At 47.2% G+C, this 16,575-nt stretch overlaps 1 protein-coding gene across 2 annotated transcripts in view; it reads right to left on the reverse strand.

Annotated features, from left to right (window-relative positions):
* Positions 1 to 3,558: 3,558 nt before the first annotated feature.
* Positions 3,559 to 16,575, reverse strand: part of LOC102210717 (xenotropic and polytropic retrovirus receptor 1 homolog) — a 42,312-nt gene continuing 29,295 nt past the window's right edge. Inside the window, exons 5-16 of one of the 2 annotated variants that reach the window (XM_005754034.2) lie at positions 16,358 to 16,507; positions 16,164 to 16,247; positions 13,527 to 13,608; positions 12,230 to 12,316; positions 12,017 to 12,114; positions 11,718 to 11,897; positions 11,460 to 11,622; positions 11,191 to 11,385; positions 10,898 to 11,061; positions 10,557 to 10,696; positions 10,195 to 10,416; positions 3,559 to 9,389 (exon numbers count right to left, since the gene is read on the reverse strand). In XM_005754034.2, coding sequence (XP_005754091.1) covers positions 9,335 to 9,389; positions 10,195 to 10,416; positions 10,557 to 10,696; positions 10,898 to 11,061; positions 11,191 to 11,385; positions 11,460 to 11,622; positions 11,718 to 11,897; positions 12,017 to 12,114; positions 12,230 to 12,316; positions 13,527 to 13,608; positions 16,164 to 16,247; positions 16,358 to 16,507 — 1,620 coding nt within the window. In that variant the 3' untranslated portion in view covers positions 3,559 to 9,334. Of the gene's footprint in view, positions 9,390 to 10,194; positions 10,417 to 10,556; positions 10,697 to 10,897; positions 11,062 to 11,190; positions 11,386 to 11,459; positions 11,623 to 11,717; positions 11,898 to 12,016; positions 12,115 to 12,229; positions 12,320 to 13,526; positions 13,609 to 16,163; positions 16,248 to 16,357; positions 16,508 to 16,575 lie in introns of both variants that reach the window. The other variant, XM_005754033.2, reaches the window with a different exon arrangement.

Consider the following 16,575-nt stretch of genomic DNA (forward strand, 5'->3'; position numbering starts at 1 on the left):
CTCTGTGAAACAACCAGTAAATAAAAGTAGAGAGAATGTGATAAAAATAAAAGATTAAAATGAACATAAACATATGAAACATGGAACAGAGTGAACTGAAAGAATAAAAGATCATTTTAATGTTACTGAAGATTTATTTTTTCACTCATTTACTCAGATGTTGTTCATATATAAATGTATTTACAGAAAATGACGCATAAAGCAAAGTGTCTTTACTTTCCTAATAACAAACATGGCATTTCTAACAAAGCTCTGGAACTTATTTAAACCTGTATATCTGTATATAAACCTTATTGAATTCATATTCAGTAGTTTGGACGTTTGTCTTTGACCACTATCTTTATTTGTTTAGACGTGCTAGCTAGCTCTGGCAGGGTCACTGATTAAACTAAATACAGGGGAACAGCTTGTAATTATTATTACTACTATTACTGTAATCATTGGTAGTAGTATTTCATAATAATTTTGACTGCTATATCAAAAGTATTTCTCATTCTGTCATTATCTTTCCCCCACATTAGAAAAGAACACACTCATGATATTCAGTGATGGAGCTATTTTGATCATCTCCTTTAGCTTTGCTATGGCTGCCCATGTGTTTTTACCCTGGGTGTCTAAGTATCGGGTGGACATATCATTACAGCCTGAAACTGTCGGGGGCATTTGCACTTCATCCACTGTCCAGTTGACATGGAGTTTCTCAGTGCTCAGTTCTTTATTGTTCTTTATAAATCCTGCAATATGAACTATCAATACAGCAGGTAAAATGAGTTTTGAACAAGTCACCAACTTTCGAAGCAAATATATTTCCAAAGGTGCTATTGATGTGAAATTTTCACCACGTGTCAGTAACAACCCATCCAATCCACACATGAAAATCCCAAATCACAGGCAAGTACATTTAAAGTTTGCTGAACAACATTTAGACAAGCCTGTGAAACACTGGGAGAGTAGAGTCTGGTCACATGAGACCAAAACTGAACTCTTTGGATGCCAGAATACACCCCATGTTTGGAGGTGAAAAGCAGTGCACATCACCCCAAAAACACCAAACCAACAGGTGGGAACATCGTGACGTGGGGCTGTTTTTCAGCATACAGCACTGTGATTCAGATAATTAAAGGATGAGTGGAAAAATGTCCTGAGAGTCTTGATAAAAACCTGCTGCCACCTACCAGGATGATGAAGATGAAACGAGAGGACAGTGATGCCAAACACAGCCAACAAACTCGGTTAGTTTCAGAGAGACAAACCAAAGCTGCTAGAATGACCCGGAACCTTCTGGACTGTGTGGCAGCACGGGTAAAATCACACCTGTCACTGTGACTAGTTTCTGCATACAGCAGGCGTATTGAAGCCAACAAATGCTTTTGTACGACGTATTGAATCCATTTCAGTAAACATGTTCATTCCCTCCATGAATCGCTACCTTATTGTGGTGGAGGGGTTTGTGTGTTCCAGGGATCCCAGGGCTATGCTGTCTGGGGGCTTCTGCCCCGTCAGGGTCTCCCATGGCAAATTGGTCCTAGTGAGGGACCAGACAAAGAGCGATTCAGAAGACCCCTATGAGTAGGACACCAAGGGAACAGTTCACCCTGCCCAGGGTAGGGTTACCGGGGCCCCGTCCATGAGCCAGGCCTGGGGAGAGTCCCCGAGGGCAAGCGTCTGGGGGCCGGACCTTAGTCCATGGAGGAATAGCCCGAAAAAGGGGACATGGGTCTCCTGCAGGCCCACCACCCCCAGGAGGCGCTATAGTGGTTGGGTGCATTGTGTGCCGAGCAGCAGCCAGGAACAGAGACCCTGGCAGACCAAACCCCGGCTACCAAGACTAGCAACTTGGTACATGAAATTTCACCTCACTTTTGGGGAAGGAGCCTGAGTTAGTGCTTGAGGTTGAGAGGTACCGGCTAGAAAACGTCGGGCTCACCTCAGTGCTCGGGTTGGGGAACGGGTTCTTACTGTCATTTGCGCTTATGCGCCGAGTGGCACCTCAGAGTACCCAGACTTCTTGGAGTCCCTGGGCAAGGTGCTGGAAGGTGCTCCACCTGGGGACTCTGTTGTCCAACTGTGAGACTTCAGTGCTCATGTGGGCAATGACAGTGAGAACTGGAGGGGCGTGATTGGGAGGAAAGGCCTCTCAGATCTGACCCCAAGCTGTGTTTTGTTATTGGACTTCTGTGCAAACAACAGTTTGGCCATAACAAACACCTTGTTCGAACATAAGAGCGTCCATAAGTGCACATGAAACCAGGACGCTCTAGGCCGTAGGTCGATGATCGATTTTGTAATCACATCACCGGACCTGCGGCCATATGTTCTGGACACTCGGGTAAACAGAGGGCTGAGCTGTCAACTGATCACCACCTGGTGGTGAGTTGGATCAGGTGGCGGGGGAGGATGCTGGAAAGACCTGGCGCCTAAACGTGTAATGAGGGTGCACTGGAAACGCCTGGAAGAGGCCCCAGTCCATGAGATCTTCAACGCACACCTCCGGCAGAGATTCAACAACAGGGAGACGGACAATGAGTCCGAAAGGACCATGTTCAGCATCTCCATTGCTGAAGCCGCTGCACTGAGCTGCGGCTGCAAGGTGGTTGGTGCCTGTCATGGTGGTAATCCCTGAACCAAATGGTGGACACCAGAGGTGAGGGAGTCACCAGGCTGAAGAAGGAGTCTTATCAGGTTGTTGGCACGCCTCTACAATGTTGTGTGCAGCTCAGGGGCAGTACCTCTGGATTGGCAGACCGGGGTGGTGGTTCCCATCTTTAAGAAAGGTGACCGAGTGGGTGTTCCAACTACAGGGGGATCACACACCTCAGCCTCCCTGGGAAAGTTTGTGCCAGAGTGCTGGAAAGGAGAGTTCGTCCGCTAGTCGAACCTCAGATACAGAAGGAACAATGCGGTTTTCGTCCTGGTCGCGGAACACTGGACCAGCTCTTTATCCTCTCCAGGATACTTGAGGGTGCATGGGAGTTTGCCCAACCAGTCTACATGTGTTTGTGGACTTGGAGAAGGCATTGGACCGTGTCCCTCAGGGTGTCCTGTGGGAGGTGCTGCGGGAGTATGGGCTGTCTGGCCCATTGCGACGGGACATTTGATCTGGGGAGAGGGAGGTCTGGGCTTCTCTGCTTAGGCTGCTGGCCCCGTGACCCGGTCCCAGATAAGTGGAAGAAGATGGATGGATGTTCAATACTTGTTCCCTGTGTCATTTCTCGTTATTGCACATAATTTATGGATATCTATGGTTTGATTTCTTTGCATGTGTGGATTGGATGGATTGTTACTGACATGTGGTGATAATTTCATGTTGATAGTGCCTTTAGAAATCAAATCAGAAATCTTTGCAACCATTGTAGCTCATTTCTAAAAATAACTTAAACTAACATCAATGCCTGGTTACATCTCAGCTGGATTACTGTAACTCGCTGTATCTTAACCTGCCGACACAATCTAAACTTAGATTTGGTCTGTGGCCGTGTGGTGGTTCTGTTTCAGCCAGGAAGGCTCAGGGGTGAAGGAGACTGAAATGTGAGGAAGAAAAAGATCTGCAGTCAGAAACAAGTTACAGCTTTAGCTCATTTTACTGAAAAACGTGTAACAGGAGTTGGTGAACCAGGTGCCCCTGTAGCATTACGCTACTACTGTACATACAAGACAACACTCAGATCAGTCTTTGATTATACAATGCTTCTAATGAGTATGTTCATCCATATATAATGTAAAACCAAATGGTTCTGGGTCACAATGCAAATTAAAAGTGTTTACAGTTGTAAAAAAACAAACAAAAACCCACACTTGTTTTGGTAGTTGGGGATGAGCCCGATTAGGGCTTTATTCCTGTGTAAATCTTATTTCATCCATATGGTCTCCAAGATAGTTCGAGCCAACCTTCTTCATGTGCCACATTTAGAAGGCTAGTGTCTCAGATCACTCCACATTTTAACCAATCACACCAAAAAATGCACGTTTTTGGTGTAAAAATACATTCAAATGTGTAAAACAAATCATGTCCCTCCATCTTTGTCCTGTGCAATGTTCCATGCTGCGGACCCATTGGTGTGGAGATTCTTGGAGGATGATAATGGATCTAACAGAACCGGCCAGTAAGGGTTCCACGCAGACTGGAGTGTTACCAAACTGTTGAAAGGTTTTGAGAAAAATAAGATCCCGCTGCTTGAAGAATAAATGCCTCAGAGAAAACTCAGAGCTGCTGCAGGAAAGTGAGTTTGCAAAAGTTCATTCATAAAAACCCTGTTTACCTGTTACTGCAGCTAAAAAGACACCTGGGAGTGACGAGCCGTGCTGCTTCCTCTACAGAAATCTTCATGCGTTTCATTCAAGGAGTATTACAACTTAGCATCCAATCACAATCAATTCTGTTGAAAGTGTTGCTCTTGACAGAATCCTCTGTGCTGGTCTAATGCTGGGTCCAGATGACATACAGTGTGACCTGAAACACACAAACCTCGATCCTTCGCTGGCAGCACAGGGGGATTAGACAGATAAAACCTGGGCATGGCATCTGTGTCAGAAAAATTAAGCTAAAGCAGAAGTGCTTAAAAACTTGCATTCTATTATAGGCCACCAGATGGCGATAGCTGTGGTTGCAAAAAGCCTCCCAGAGCTGGGAAAGTGGCGGTCTCCACCTCTGCACACACCTTCATACCCAGTTTATGATCTCATTCACTGCTTTTGGGTCAAATGTAATAAAAAAAAAATTTAGTTTGCAAATCTTGGTCATACTACGTTTCAAAGTGTGTTATCATTGGCTGATGACAATCAGAACCCCCCAGCCCCGCCTCAGGTTTTTTGCAAACCAATGGCCCAGGAAAAGTGAAAAACTCCTGGCTCAAAGGGTGACATCCCAGTGGCTAGTTTCACACACTGACGAATACAAAACGAGATTCATTTTTTCATCACGGTCTCCATTAGAATCCAGGAGGAAGATAAATCCAGGCATGTCTTACTGTGTGACTTATAAGTCACTACTGTCTGAGTGTGCATCACCCCTCGGTCCATGTGACATCTGGCTGCTAAACTAATGACCTTTAGCCCAGTTATGGACCTCCCCCAGGTGGGACAAGAGGATAAGGAAATGGGTGAATGGGGAAGTGATGCTTCACTAACTGTAGAGGTTACATGCTTCTGTTATGTACAGTATATGGTCAAAGAACACACCTAACACAACATAGCTCTTGGCCAAGATGATGGAAAATACCTGACAGAGTGACCAGCTAATATTGTGTAGACAACCTCATTTTCCTGCCCAGGAGAAAACAACAGAATCTCAAGTCTTTGACCTTTGATCTCCTTTTACTGACATGTTGTTCAGAGTCAGCTGTCCAGTGTGAAATGCTGGGAAATCACCGAGGGTTCAGACATTCTCCAAAACAGCAGATTCCACCGTTCTAGGCTATCGACTCTCCCACTTGGTGAGGTATGAAATATTAACACAGGTCTCTATACAACGTTTTATTTGAACCGTGAAACATATCAAATGTATAATGTCATCCAAAACATTTTGACCAAAATTAACATTTAAATTTCAACATGGATTAAAATATGTGAACAAAAAAAGGGAAAAATCACAAACTAGATCAAACATTCGATTTGGCTTTTGGTGGCACGCTTCTGACAATCCCAACATCATAGTGAAGTGTGGCCCAGGCCTACACTCTACTGCTGGGCAGCTTCATCAGGGTGGAGGGCGTCACCTGTCTGTCATAACATCAAACATTTTTAAAGTCTCACAGGCGTATAAAAACGGAGTGTAAAATAAAGCTACAGCCAAGTCAGCCTGCAGCTGAAATCATGAAGCAACTGATGCATTCAATGTAAATACATGAAAAGAAGCCCAACTTAGACTTTCTGCATCACAACATGTTATTTGGTCCTGGACTTGGATGCACAACAGGAGGCAAACAGACGCAAAGGGCACGCGGGGTGATGGGGGGCTGCACGCAGTCGGGGGCTCCGCAGCTGCTCGTGAGTTAGCATGTTAAGGTGCAAGTGTGCTCACAATATCCTGAGTACAAAATCTTCATCACATTGCGTCTCCCACTCTCCTGCCAATGTGAAACACACTGTTCACAATGCATCGATGGCTTCACTGTATTTTAATCTGTGTGTCAATGTGAAACCTGAGGAGCTACAAAGTAACAGTACGAACACGGGACTGACTCGTCTTTGGGTGGAGCGACTGTGTCGGACGAACATGTGCTGCTCTCTGATGGTTACCCGAGGACGACCCTGTCACGCTCAGTGTGTCTGTGACGGACATGAACCCTGAGCTCGAGCTACAGTCGGCAAATGCTTGGAAACGTATCAGGAAACGAGGTTTTCAAAGGGTCGCTGTGGGAATGTTAGAGTGCATGAATGTGTGCGTGAGGAATGAGCAGACGAGCTCCCGGAGCGCTCGCTGAAACTGAAAGCAGACACAGGATGTAGGGAAACGCACCGTCAGGTCGGTTTGACTCCACATTTATAGAGCCAGTATGAACACTGTTACATACTCAAACCTGCCAGAGCTCCATGTTGTAGTTGGGAAACAGAAGCATCATATCCTGGTCCAATCCTGGACTGTCAGCTACACGGAGGCATTTTAAAAGTGATGCAGTAAAATCAGTCAGTCGGGCTGAAGCATTACACCTCCTGTCACAAGCTAACAGCTAGCACAGCGATGGTCTCTGCAGATCATTTTTACTGTTTCATTTCATAAAAAGTGACCATGTGGTGACAGCGCGTCAGCCTCACGGCACGGTCGGGTCAGATGACCATCAGGTCACCAGCAGCTGGTTGGTGAACCTGGTCACAGGTACGTAGTGCTTGTTAGTCTGCAGTTTGCATGGAAGATGCTGACGTGTCTGCACACACCTGTTGGCCACGCCCCCTGCAGAACTGATAATGTGAAAAGTGCGGCTGGAAACACAACGTTCCCCTTCAGAGTAATAGCTGCACCTTAAATGTGTTGAGGCGCAGCTTTTACTTTGAAGGAAAAAGTTCTCCAATTCCAGACGGGACACACTTCCCACAGCTCGGAGGTAATTAGAAAACTGCTAAGTCAGCATATTCCAGGCAAACTGCGAGCAACCCTGGCAATCACAGGGAAGTCACGTAGCAACATGACAGCTAACAGGAAGCACTCACCGACCAATCAGGGAGCACGCTGTGTTTTTTAATCTGGTGACTGGAAGTGGAATCATGTTTAATGTGGTGGACAAATCTCAGACAGCGTGTGATGGTGATCATAAATGATAATTAGCATCAGACGTACAAACTTTTATATACTATGGAATCTATTTGTCTTTATTTTAGCTCAATAATAAGGAAAAAACAGAAACTATGGGAATGTTGTTATCCGACGATAGCCTAACGCTAACGTGCTTCTTATTTCAGCTGAGAAATAAACTGAGGATCCAAATCAGAACTTCCCAAATGTAAAACATTAAGACGCAAACATGTATTTGGATGCAGTGTGAGGATTGAAAGAGCCTCAGTCTGTACGGAGGCAAATACAGCAGAACAGAAACATCACGACGAGGCTCCGCAGAGAAAAGTAAAAAAGTGCACACAAGTCTTAGGCCATCACACGCCAGGACTTCCAAATGCATCCACACGACATTAAAACTAAGTACATAAAACGAACCGCCGCCTCATGAAAGCACAGACAGCAACACTTTGTCGAAGCTGTCGTCAGACGCGATCTCATCCAAGCACGAAGCAAAAGGGAGCTGACGACTTTTGGAACGTGAAGAGAAACCGTCGAGCAACGTTTAGGAAAGCCTTTCCTCCAGTGTCGTCCCGTCTCTAAGAAACATCATCAGGCAGAAACGAGCAGTGAAAACAGACCGATGTGTGCGACCTGTTGATGATGGCGCACAAACCAGGAATCGCTCCCCTGCTGCAGGAAGGTCAAAGAGGCAACAACTAAGACTGTTCCTTCTTAAGACTCACAGCTTCGTGCTGCACACACTTTGTTTCAGAGCGGCATTTCTTGCTGTCACGCTTCAGCCCAGTCACGCCCAAGTTAGCATACACGTAGCCAATCAGGTTTCAGTACACCACCTGCTGACAGACAGACACTGATGACAGACAGGTGACCTCTGCCTTCGTCTCCACCCTCATATTTCAGTGAACCAGCCCAAAGACGACATGCTGCACAAACCAACTGTTTCTACTCAAACAGTCTTCAGGTTTTCAAATCACGATTTCAGGGGACAACACAAGTTTGTTCAAACCCGACGAGGTGGCAGATCTACACCTATACGAATAATGTGATGTACATTCAAACCATTCCCCGGGGCGGGTGAGTGGGAACTACGACAGGATGATGGTCGTTCATCATCCTTCAAAAGCAGAACTCCTTCTTAGCTCCACAGCCGGCAGCACTACACAGTGAGTTTCCTGTGTGGCACTCACTAAATATTTCCACACACACTGAACTTTGGTCCGTGGTACATTTACAACAACAGGTACAAAGAAAAAGCCACGTTTCTGTCTCCTTATAGTGAATAATGGCTGAGCGTTGCACGTCCACCAACGATGAAACACTAAAATCACCGTCCGTGTGTCGAGACATGATGGGCCTCCATCTCACGCTCCTACAAAGTGCATGTTTCTAAAGCATGTAAGGTGCAGGTAGGCAGCTCTGTGATGACTGAGTGATCAAGCTGAACAGCACGGGGACGCCACAGTTACCAGATGTCCATCAGCACCGTCTGCTGAGGAGGACTCGTGTTAACCCCTGTGGTGTTTTTGCTTTCCTTCCGAGGGGCAAAGTACAGGGTGGTTCCTAATTTCTGCAGCTACTACATAACCTACTACAGGCCTCTGCCCAGTCGTTTCCAGGATGCTGGGAGCGGGGGATGCTGATGGCCAAAGGACAGCAACAGGCTTAAATTGTTGGCCTCTCCCTGTATGGGAGTGGTGTGGCACTGAGACGGCACTGGGAAATGGAAAATGTCACTGGTGTTTCACTCGTGCTATGCTGAGGCTTCGAGAAGAGCCCGAGCAGCGGTGGAGGAGTGGGTGTAGTTTAAGAATCCACCTCTGGGAGGCTGCCTGGGTAAAGTAGAGTTTAAGTGATAAGCCCACCATCGGGGAGTGTTGACAGCAGGTTGGACACGTAGCTGGGTTGTTTGTTTAAGAGGTCAGAGTTCATCCGTCCGAGCAGTCCTGAACCCAAGCAGAGAAAAACAAGATGACGTAGGTACGAGCTTCAAACTCATCCCTGGTTGGGAGCTCAACGCCCACTCTCTGGGTAAATCCTCAGTTAGGAGGTGGAGTTTCCTCCTTTGAATAAATTCTGGACCCAGGCGAGGGGCGTGGCCTGATGTCAGGAGTCATCATCCGTGTCCTCTATCAGAACCTTGGTGTCACGAGTCTTGGACCTAAAAGGAGAAACAGGAAGGAAGCTCTTAAAGTGGGAACTCAAGTCCACGACTGATCACTGAGCTAATGTCGTCTGTCTCACGCGTGTTCGCACAGCCGTGGCTGCGCGAACACGCGTGTTGGGGCCACGGCCCTTTGAACACGCAGCCGTGTGACACACAACTTCAACACTGCTTTCACATCTTCCTTGTTTAATATGTTTATACTGGATATGTATGCACTGGGATCTACACTGTGTAAATTAGGTGGCATCAAACATACTGTGTATACAATCAGGCTGCAGGAGGCCCGTGGATCACCAGCGTCACTCAGTTCTCACTTTAACTGCCACAGACACATGTGGCGGTGCCTCTGCACACTGAGGCGCCGCCACATGTGTCTGTGATGTTTCTCTGCAATCACAGAATGACTGAATGCTTTAAACCTGAGACAAACACAAGATTTTACCTTTAAACATCCAATCATCTGTTTTCTGAGTCAGCGCTTTACGTGTGAACATAATAACCAGAGGTCTTCACAGGTTATCAGGCTGTGGTTTTACCATGAAACAGATTGCTATGCAAGTAAACCTCTACCTGAGATAGCTAACCTTTGCAGGACCACGAGCTAACCCCCCAGATATCACTGCGCTGACTGTATCTATAATAAATGACGTTGTAGTTTCTCTGTTTTGCACGAAGCTACATTGTTCTACGTGGGGTCGACGGCCTTCTGTGCACGCTGATGAAACATGCGTCTCCTCTGCCGTGACTGAGGCGCCCACGCCTGCACTCAGCAGGACAGACAGACGGGGAAAAGACTTACTGCGAGGCCAGGCGTGGCCTGCGCAGGCTCATACTGTAGCTCCTCTTCCAGCTCTTCTTGCCCTGTCGGTTTCTCACGCCATCCTCCTGGTCCATCATCTGCTCCAGGAGGGTCTGGTCGTCGGCGTTGAGCGGAGCCACGCTGATGTCTCTGACGGCTCTGAATTCACCACAGTTGTTCAGATGTTCGTTCTCCAAGCGGAAGAAGTTCCACACAAAGCGCCTACAAGGATCACACATTAACCCGTTACTGAGACTCTGTTACTTTATCACTTCCTGATCTAGGCCCTGCAGATACACAAAGTTAGGAATGAACTATGAGAAAAACCAAAGGGATGAATAAAGAAAAAAGACTCGGTGTACCGAAAGACCTCCAGCGGGGCCAGGACTGTAGCAAAGATGTCAGAGATGCCGTCAAACGTGACGAGCGTGGTGACGGTGACCGTTAAGATCCATCCGAAGCGTAACAGCACGTCCTCTACTATGGCGCTGTAGTAATAGGCCTGCAGGAGGACGCACAACAGAGCACGCGCTTCACATTCATGCTGTGTGACTACATAACAACACGTGCTGCTGCTGATTTGTGGATGACAGGGTTAGCAGCAGCAAGCCTGCTTAGTTCAGCCTGAAGTCCTGACATTTGGACACCGACTTTTGTAAAGTGGCCACAGGAGGAGCTGCAGCTTCTTTGTGTGGTGTAATACCTTGTGTGGATAGACTATCTCCTCTCTCAGGAAGGTGTTCTCTCCCGCGTTGCGGTCAAACAGTCCCCAGTCCATCTTCAGATCCCAGACCAGAGTGTAACACGAGCTCAGCGCCAAACAGCCAATATACAGATAGAAGAAGATCTGGGCCTCCGAGCCTGCGTCTGTGGGCGGGACATCAGAGTGTTCTCCAGTTACAGCCTGCCATTAGAGCTCCATCCCATAATAACAACACAGAGGAGAGAATGAGCTCAGGATGGCATTGCCTTATAACACGGCATCTGTTAGCCTACCTTTGTGTGTGCTGTAGAGGGCGGAGAAGGTAACAGCGAAGAAGGTGGTGGAATATTTGCCAGCATTAACCAGATGAGGGAAGGCCCGCTTGGTGTCACGGTAACGGCGCAGACACTGGACGAATCGGAACCACGCAGGAAGACACTTGATCACCGCCCGAACGCCATACGAGTACGAGTTGCACACATCGTTACCTGAAGAGGACGACATTTAGCCACCGGTTTGCTCCGACACGTGCGCGAGAGCAGCGAGCATCTCGGAGCCTCACCTCTGCTGATGAGCCCGTTGTGTTTGGTCCAGTCCAGCTCAAAGCTGTAGAAACAGATCATGTACTCCAGGTCCATCAGCACCACCACCAGAGAGTTGAGCTGGTCAGCCAGCCAGAAGTCTGCAAAGCCAACGCGGTGAAACGGAGCCGTCACCACTCGAAACTGCGGAGGAAGACGTCACAGGAAGAGCCCTCTTCAGAATAAAAGCTTAACCACACAAAAAGGTATGATGTAAAGGCTCTGGTCAGGGCCATTACCAGAAGTTTGAGCAGCCAGAAGCGTGACTTGTAGTAGCAGGTCTTGAAGGGGTTGATGAGGAAAAGGAAGAAGAGCCCATAGAGAGCCAGAGGGTTGGCCTGCATCGGCACCAGGATCTTGTCACTGAAGAGACAGGACAGCAGGCTTACGCACCACAGCACCCCCAGCAGACCTGCAATCTGCACACACAATGACTCAGTCAGCATCCTCTCCCCGTGGAGGGGGCCACGGCCCACAGATCGTTAAATCATCTCTATGAGAACACGACTTCTTTCTTTGGTTCAATCTGACCTCTGACCTCAAACAGATGCTGATGGGACAGGTTGTTTCTGGGGTTCAGTTCAAATATGAGCACATGGTTGACGCCTGCTTGCCTCCAGCCGTAAGTGTTGATGCCTACAAGACAAAAGAGTTGTTTTTTTAACTTCCTGTCTCTGATATGAGTTGATGACTAACTCGACTCCAAACTTGGCACATAAGCTACAGTGTGAGAGTGTCTGTGTGTCCATACCTAACAGGAAGAGGAATTCTATTAACAGGAAGCCTCCTCTGTAGATTCGGACCATAGGCCAAACATCAGAACGATCTGTCCCCACAGCTACTAATGACAAAGACCAATCAGGAGACAGCACCATCAATACCGAGCAAAACTGCACAGAGCAAAAACAAAGTGCCTGATGTGAGGAGTCTGCAGCATGTCTGCAAACAGACTTTTGTTTATCTGCACAACAACAAGTGGAAACCAACATTCATGATGGTTCTACTGGAGGATGGGACGGCACCTCAGTCATTTGTTTCCTGTGGATACTGTTACAAGTCAACCTAAAACCCCAAAACACAACTAAACAATCACAACAACACAAGTGAATACAAAGAAAGGCCAATCCTCTCTCTGCTCGTCCTTCTTCTGCTCCCGTTGTTGTGCAGATTTAAGATGCTTATCAGAGGTGGAAGTGTGCTGCTCACTCACAATTACGACCTACATCGTTTTCCACTGCTCCTGCCTGTTCCTGTGGAAATCATGAAATCTTTGTTTCTGATGTCAGCAGGAAGGAGCCTGAGCCTGGACCTACTGCAGGTTTCCTTCCACTGTCACTCGTCACATGACTGTTGGGTTTTCTCTGCGTGTGTCATTGTGGGGTCTACCTTACAGCACCCTGAGGCGCCTGTTAGGGTGCTGCATAAACAACACTGGTCTTTCCCTCCACAACTTTACACATTCACAGAAATGTATTACTGGTGAGTTACTGTGGTGAATACTTTCTCTCTTCATTCTCACCTGATGCCTTAACAATACGACTGTAGTAACACTAACTTTACAGACCGCTGTGCTGTCACGCTTGCTCCATCTTTCTCACCTCCCACCAGGATGCTGATATTCCAGAATCATTTATTTCTCCCTTCTCTCACAAAAGTCTCCTTTTTCCTGTGGCGTAATAAAGTATAATAATAATAATAATGGACTCTGGACTTTCTACTATAGGAGACAAAAACTGGACGGGTATGTCAGTTAAATCCAAAGAGTCGTGCTGACAGGTTTCTTTCTTTATCGTGTAGAAAAACAGTTCGATATGCGACGTCTTCACACTGACAGTAGGGGGCGCGTCACTGGTCCGTGGGCTGTTAGTGGCCCACAGTGTGACAGCCCTGAGCCAAACCATTAAAGCCATCTGAAACTTGCCCAGTGTCTGGGTTAAAACAGACGACCAGAATAACACTTACATATTTCTGGCCTGTCCACAAACACAGTCAGATTCCAGGAAGTATAAACGAGACACTTCAGTGTTACAAAGGTCACTGTGTTTTACCTGTGATGACCACAACGACCAATAAGACGAGGAAGACTCCGCAGTAAAGGCCGACTCTGAAGGTGGTCCAGGCAGGAGCAGGCTGTGGACACAGGGACACGGTTACAGCACCTGCACAGCTGTGCAGCGCGACCAGCTCTGCTTCTTCTTTTATTTTCAGTCACAGCAGCTAACAGCAACACTTCGAACATGCAGTACTTTGCTGTTCAGTATTTACAACACCCCCAAAAGACAACAGAAAGAAGGAAAACAAACAACAAACACAAATATTTAAATGCATAAGGGACATTCAGTGTACAGTTAACTATGATGGTGATATAGAGATATTAGCCGGTCCTGAGAAGGAACCTGCCAGTGTACATCTCATCTTTGCCAAATGCAAAAACCTGACGAGCTCTGCACGCCACTGTTCACGTGTGGGAGGAGCTTCCTGCTTCATCTTCAAAGCATAGGGCGCCTTGCAATGAGTGAAGCAAAGGCAACAGAAGTGAAGAGTATTTTGGCAGAGTGATGTTTTCAGGCATCATCCCAACGACAGCCGTCAGAGCACGAGGATCAGATTTAACGTTTATATCTGTGAAAGGGTGCTAAACACAGACAGCCAATAGTCATGAGGATCGGGGCACGTCCACAAAGTATGAAGGCGTGAACCTGGTGCTGCTTTACATCCGTCACACCGGCTCGGCTCCTGCAGAGAACTTGGCTAACCTTTCCTTGGAGATATGTAATCAGTGTAGGACCTTGAACTGCAGCTCATGCCTGGCACACAGAAGAAGAGTGAAGCCTCTGGAGAGAAGAGTTCATCTGTTATAGCCGACCCAGGGTCTCTGCCCCTGTGCTTTAAGGATGGAGAGAGAAGGAGATCTAATAATATCGCGCAGATTCCTTTAATCTCTTATGAATGTTCATATTAATCATTTTATCCAAAGACGTTTCCTCTGGTAGTTCCTGAAATGAAGGAAATCGGCTCTTTACAAACTGGAGAATTTGTAAACAGTGGAAAAAATGTTGCTGAGGATCATTAAACAGCTTCAGGAGCTGCGTGAACGAGGCAACAACCCCAGCTACAAAAAGGTCTTTGCCATTTCTAAGGCCTTTACTTTCCCGTATTTTAAAGTCCATCATGGAGGGTGGGAACATGTGATTTGAGCTGATAGGTGCTTTCATTGGCATTAAGTGTAACCCCAACCTTTTCCTACATTGCAGCCAGATTCTGAGCGTCATGCAGGGTTACACAGGTGCACAGATCTAATGGGAGAGGACTCAACAAAGCTCAGACTCACTTTGGAGCCAAGCTGGAGTCTCTGCAGTAGAACTACTCATCCAGTACAGCAGATATTTGCTGCCCAATAATAAGACTGAAAGTTTGGCCTAGTTCTCTGCATGAAATCTTTCGTGGACTTTTGCCAGTAAAAACAAATGCAGAGATACTTATTGGGTAAGTAGCATGGGACACACTGCAAATAAAGGAACTTGGGCCGTATGTTCATTTTGATAGGACTGATGCAGCCAGTTAACCTGTTAGCAGTCGGACGTACCGCCCACGGTACATTGGATGGTTTAGGGGACTAATTGGACTGCTAAGGGGTTAATGACAGCGGTAAACTGGTCCATCTCTGAAGATCTCGGTACTCTCGAGCTGCGCGACAAAGTGTCTTTCATAAAGAGCTTTCATCAATCTTCCTGGCTACAGAGTGGACACAGAGAAGGTCACTTTTATGCAGGTTCAACTTGTAGCCTGAAATATGGCCAAAACATTCAAACCGGCGAGAGCCCGAGGAAGAGAGCATGAAGGCTCTGACATCAGGAGGTCGTCAGCATAGAAGGATATTTTGTGCTCCCGGTCAGCTCTGAAGATGCCCTTAATGCAACTGTCAGCTCACAGTGTAATCACCAACGGTTTGATTGATAAAAAGAAGACGCGATAAGGGACATCCTGGTCTCGTACCACGGAGAAGTGGGAAATAAGAAGACAATAGCAGATTTGTTGTAACACGTGCCTCAGAGGTGAGGAGGAAAGAAACTGAACCCATGAAATGAAATTAGGGCCAAATCCAAATGTATTGAGAGCATAAAACAGATGCACCCGGTCAAAGTCATAAGGCAGGTTGAAAAAACCACGCCCACCCGTCACTAACCCTCTCTGATCTGGAGAAATTAACAACGAAGCTAACATGGCAGCCAGTGCTCACAGCAGCTGAGGGGTCATCAACAGAAGTCATCACCATATAAGCACATGATGAAGAAGGCGGCCCCAATCACAAAGACCACGCCTCTCACAGCGCTGAGCTGCAGGTAATCATCATTATTCCACAGTGGAAACTCGATGCTCCTGTAAAGGATGTGAGATGGAGACCGAGGCCGGGGTGGCAGCAGAGACGCCACCTGGTCTAAAATAAAGAGATAACTATGGACAAAGAGGAGCATCCCTGGATCGTTGCTGTGACATTTCCACAGAGAGAATTTAGACAGACAATAAAGACTGATACTTGCAGCACAATCGGCATGCTGCACCAGTTTTATGCACTTTTCTGCAAAGGTTTGTTGTTTGCACAAACTTGAAGTGAGCCATAAAAATCAAAGGCACACAGCTGCAGTGATCAGAACACCAACAATCTACATCTGTGTGTGTGTGACCTGTGCAGCTCCGAGCGGAGGGACCCTCAGCCTCTTCATGGCCTTCTGCCTGTCTCCGCCCTCCAGCTCCGTGGTGACCAGCGCCTGAAACACAGAGTTTGAAGGTCGGTCATCCGTCGTTCGTTTGGAGCGGCATCGCAGCTCCGCAGCTGTGGCCGAGGGGACGTGTCTCAATTTGGATGCGTGGAAGGTACCTCGGTCTCCGAGATGAGCTGGGTGATCTTCTTGCACGTGTAAAACGGAGCTACTTCAACGTGGGCCACCCGCCAGTCGGCTCCCCGCGACGTCTCCAAGATCTTATCGTGTTTCTTCAGGATCTTCCTGAAGCCCGTAAAGTTCAGGTTCTGTGAGGAGGGAGAGGAAGGTGCTGCCGTTAGACCTGTGTGTGTGTCTGTGTGTGTGTGAGTGTGTG

This window comes from Pundamilia nyererei, unplaced genomic scaffold (assembly GCF_000239375.1).
Source record: "Pundamilia nyererei isolate P.nyererei 1_Seehausen unplaced genomic scaffold, PunNye1.0 scaffold00496, whole genome shotgun sequence".
NCBI lineage: Eukaryota > Metazoa > Chordata > Actinopteri > Cichliformes > Cichlidae > Pundamilia > Pundamilia nyererei.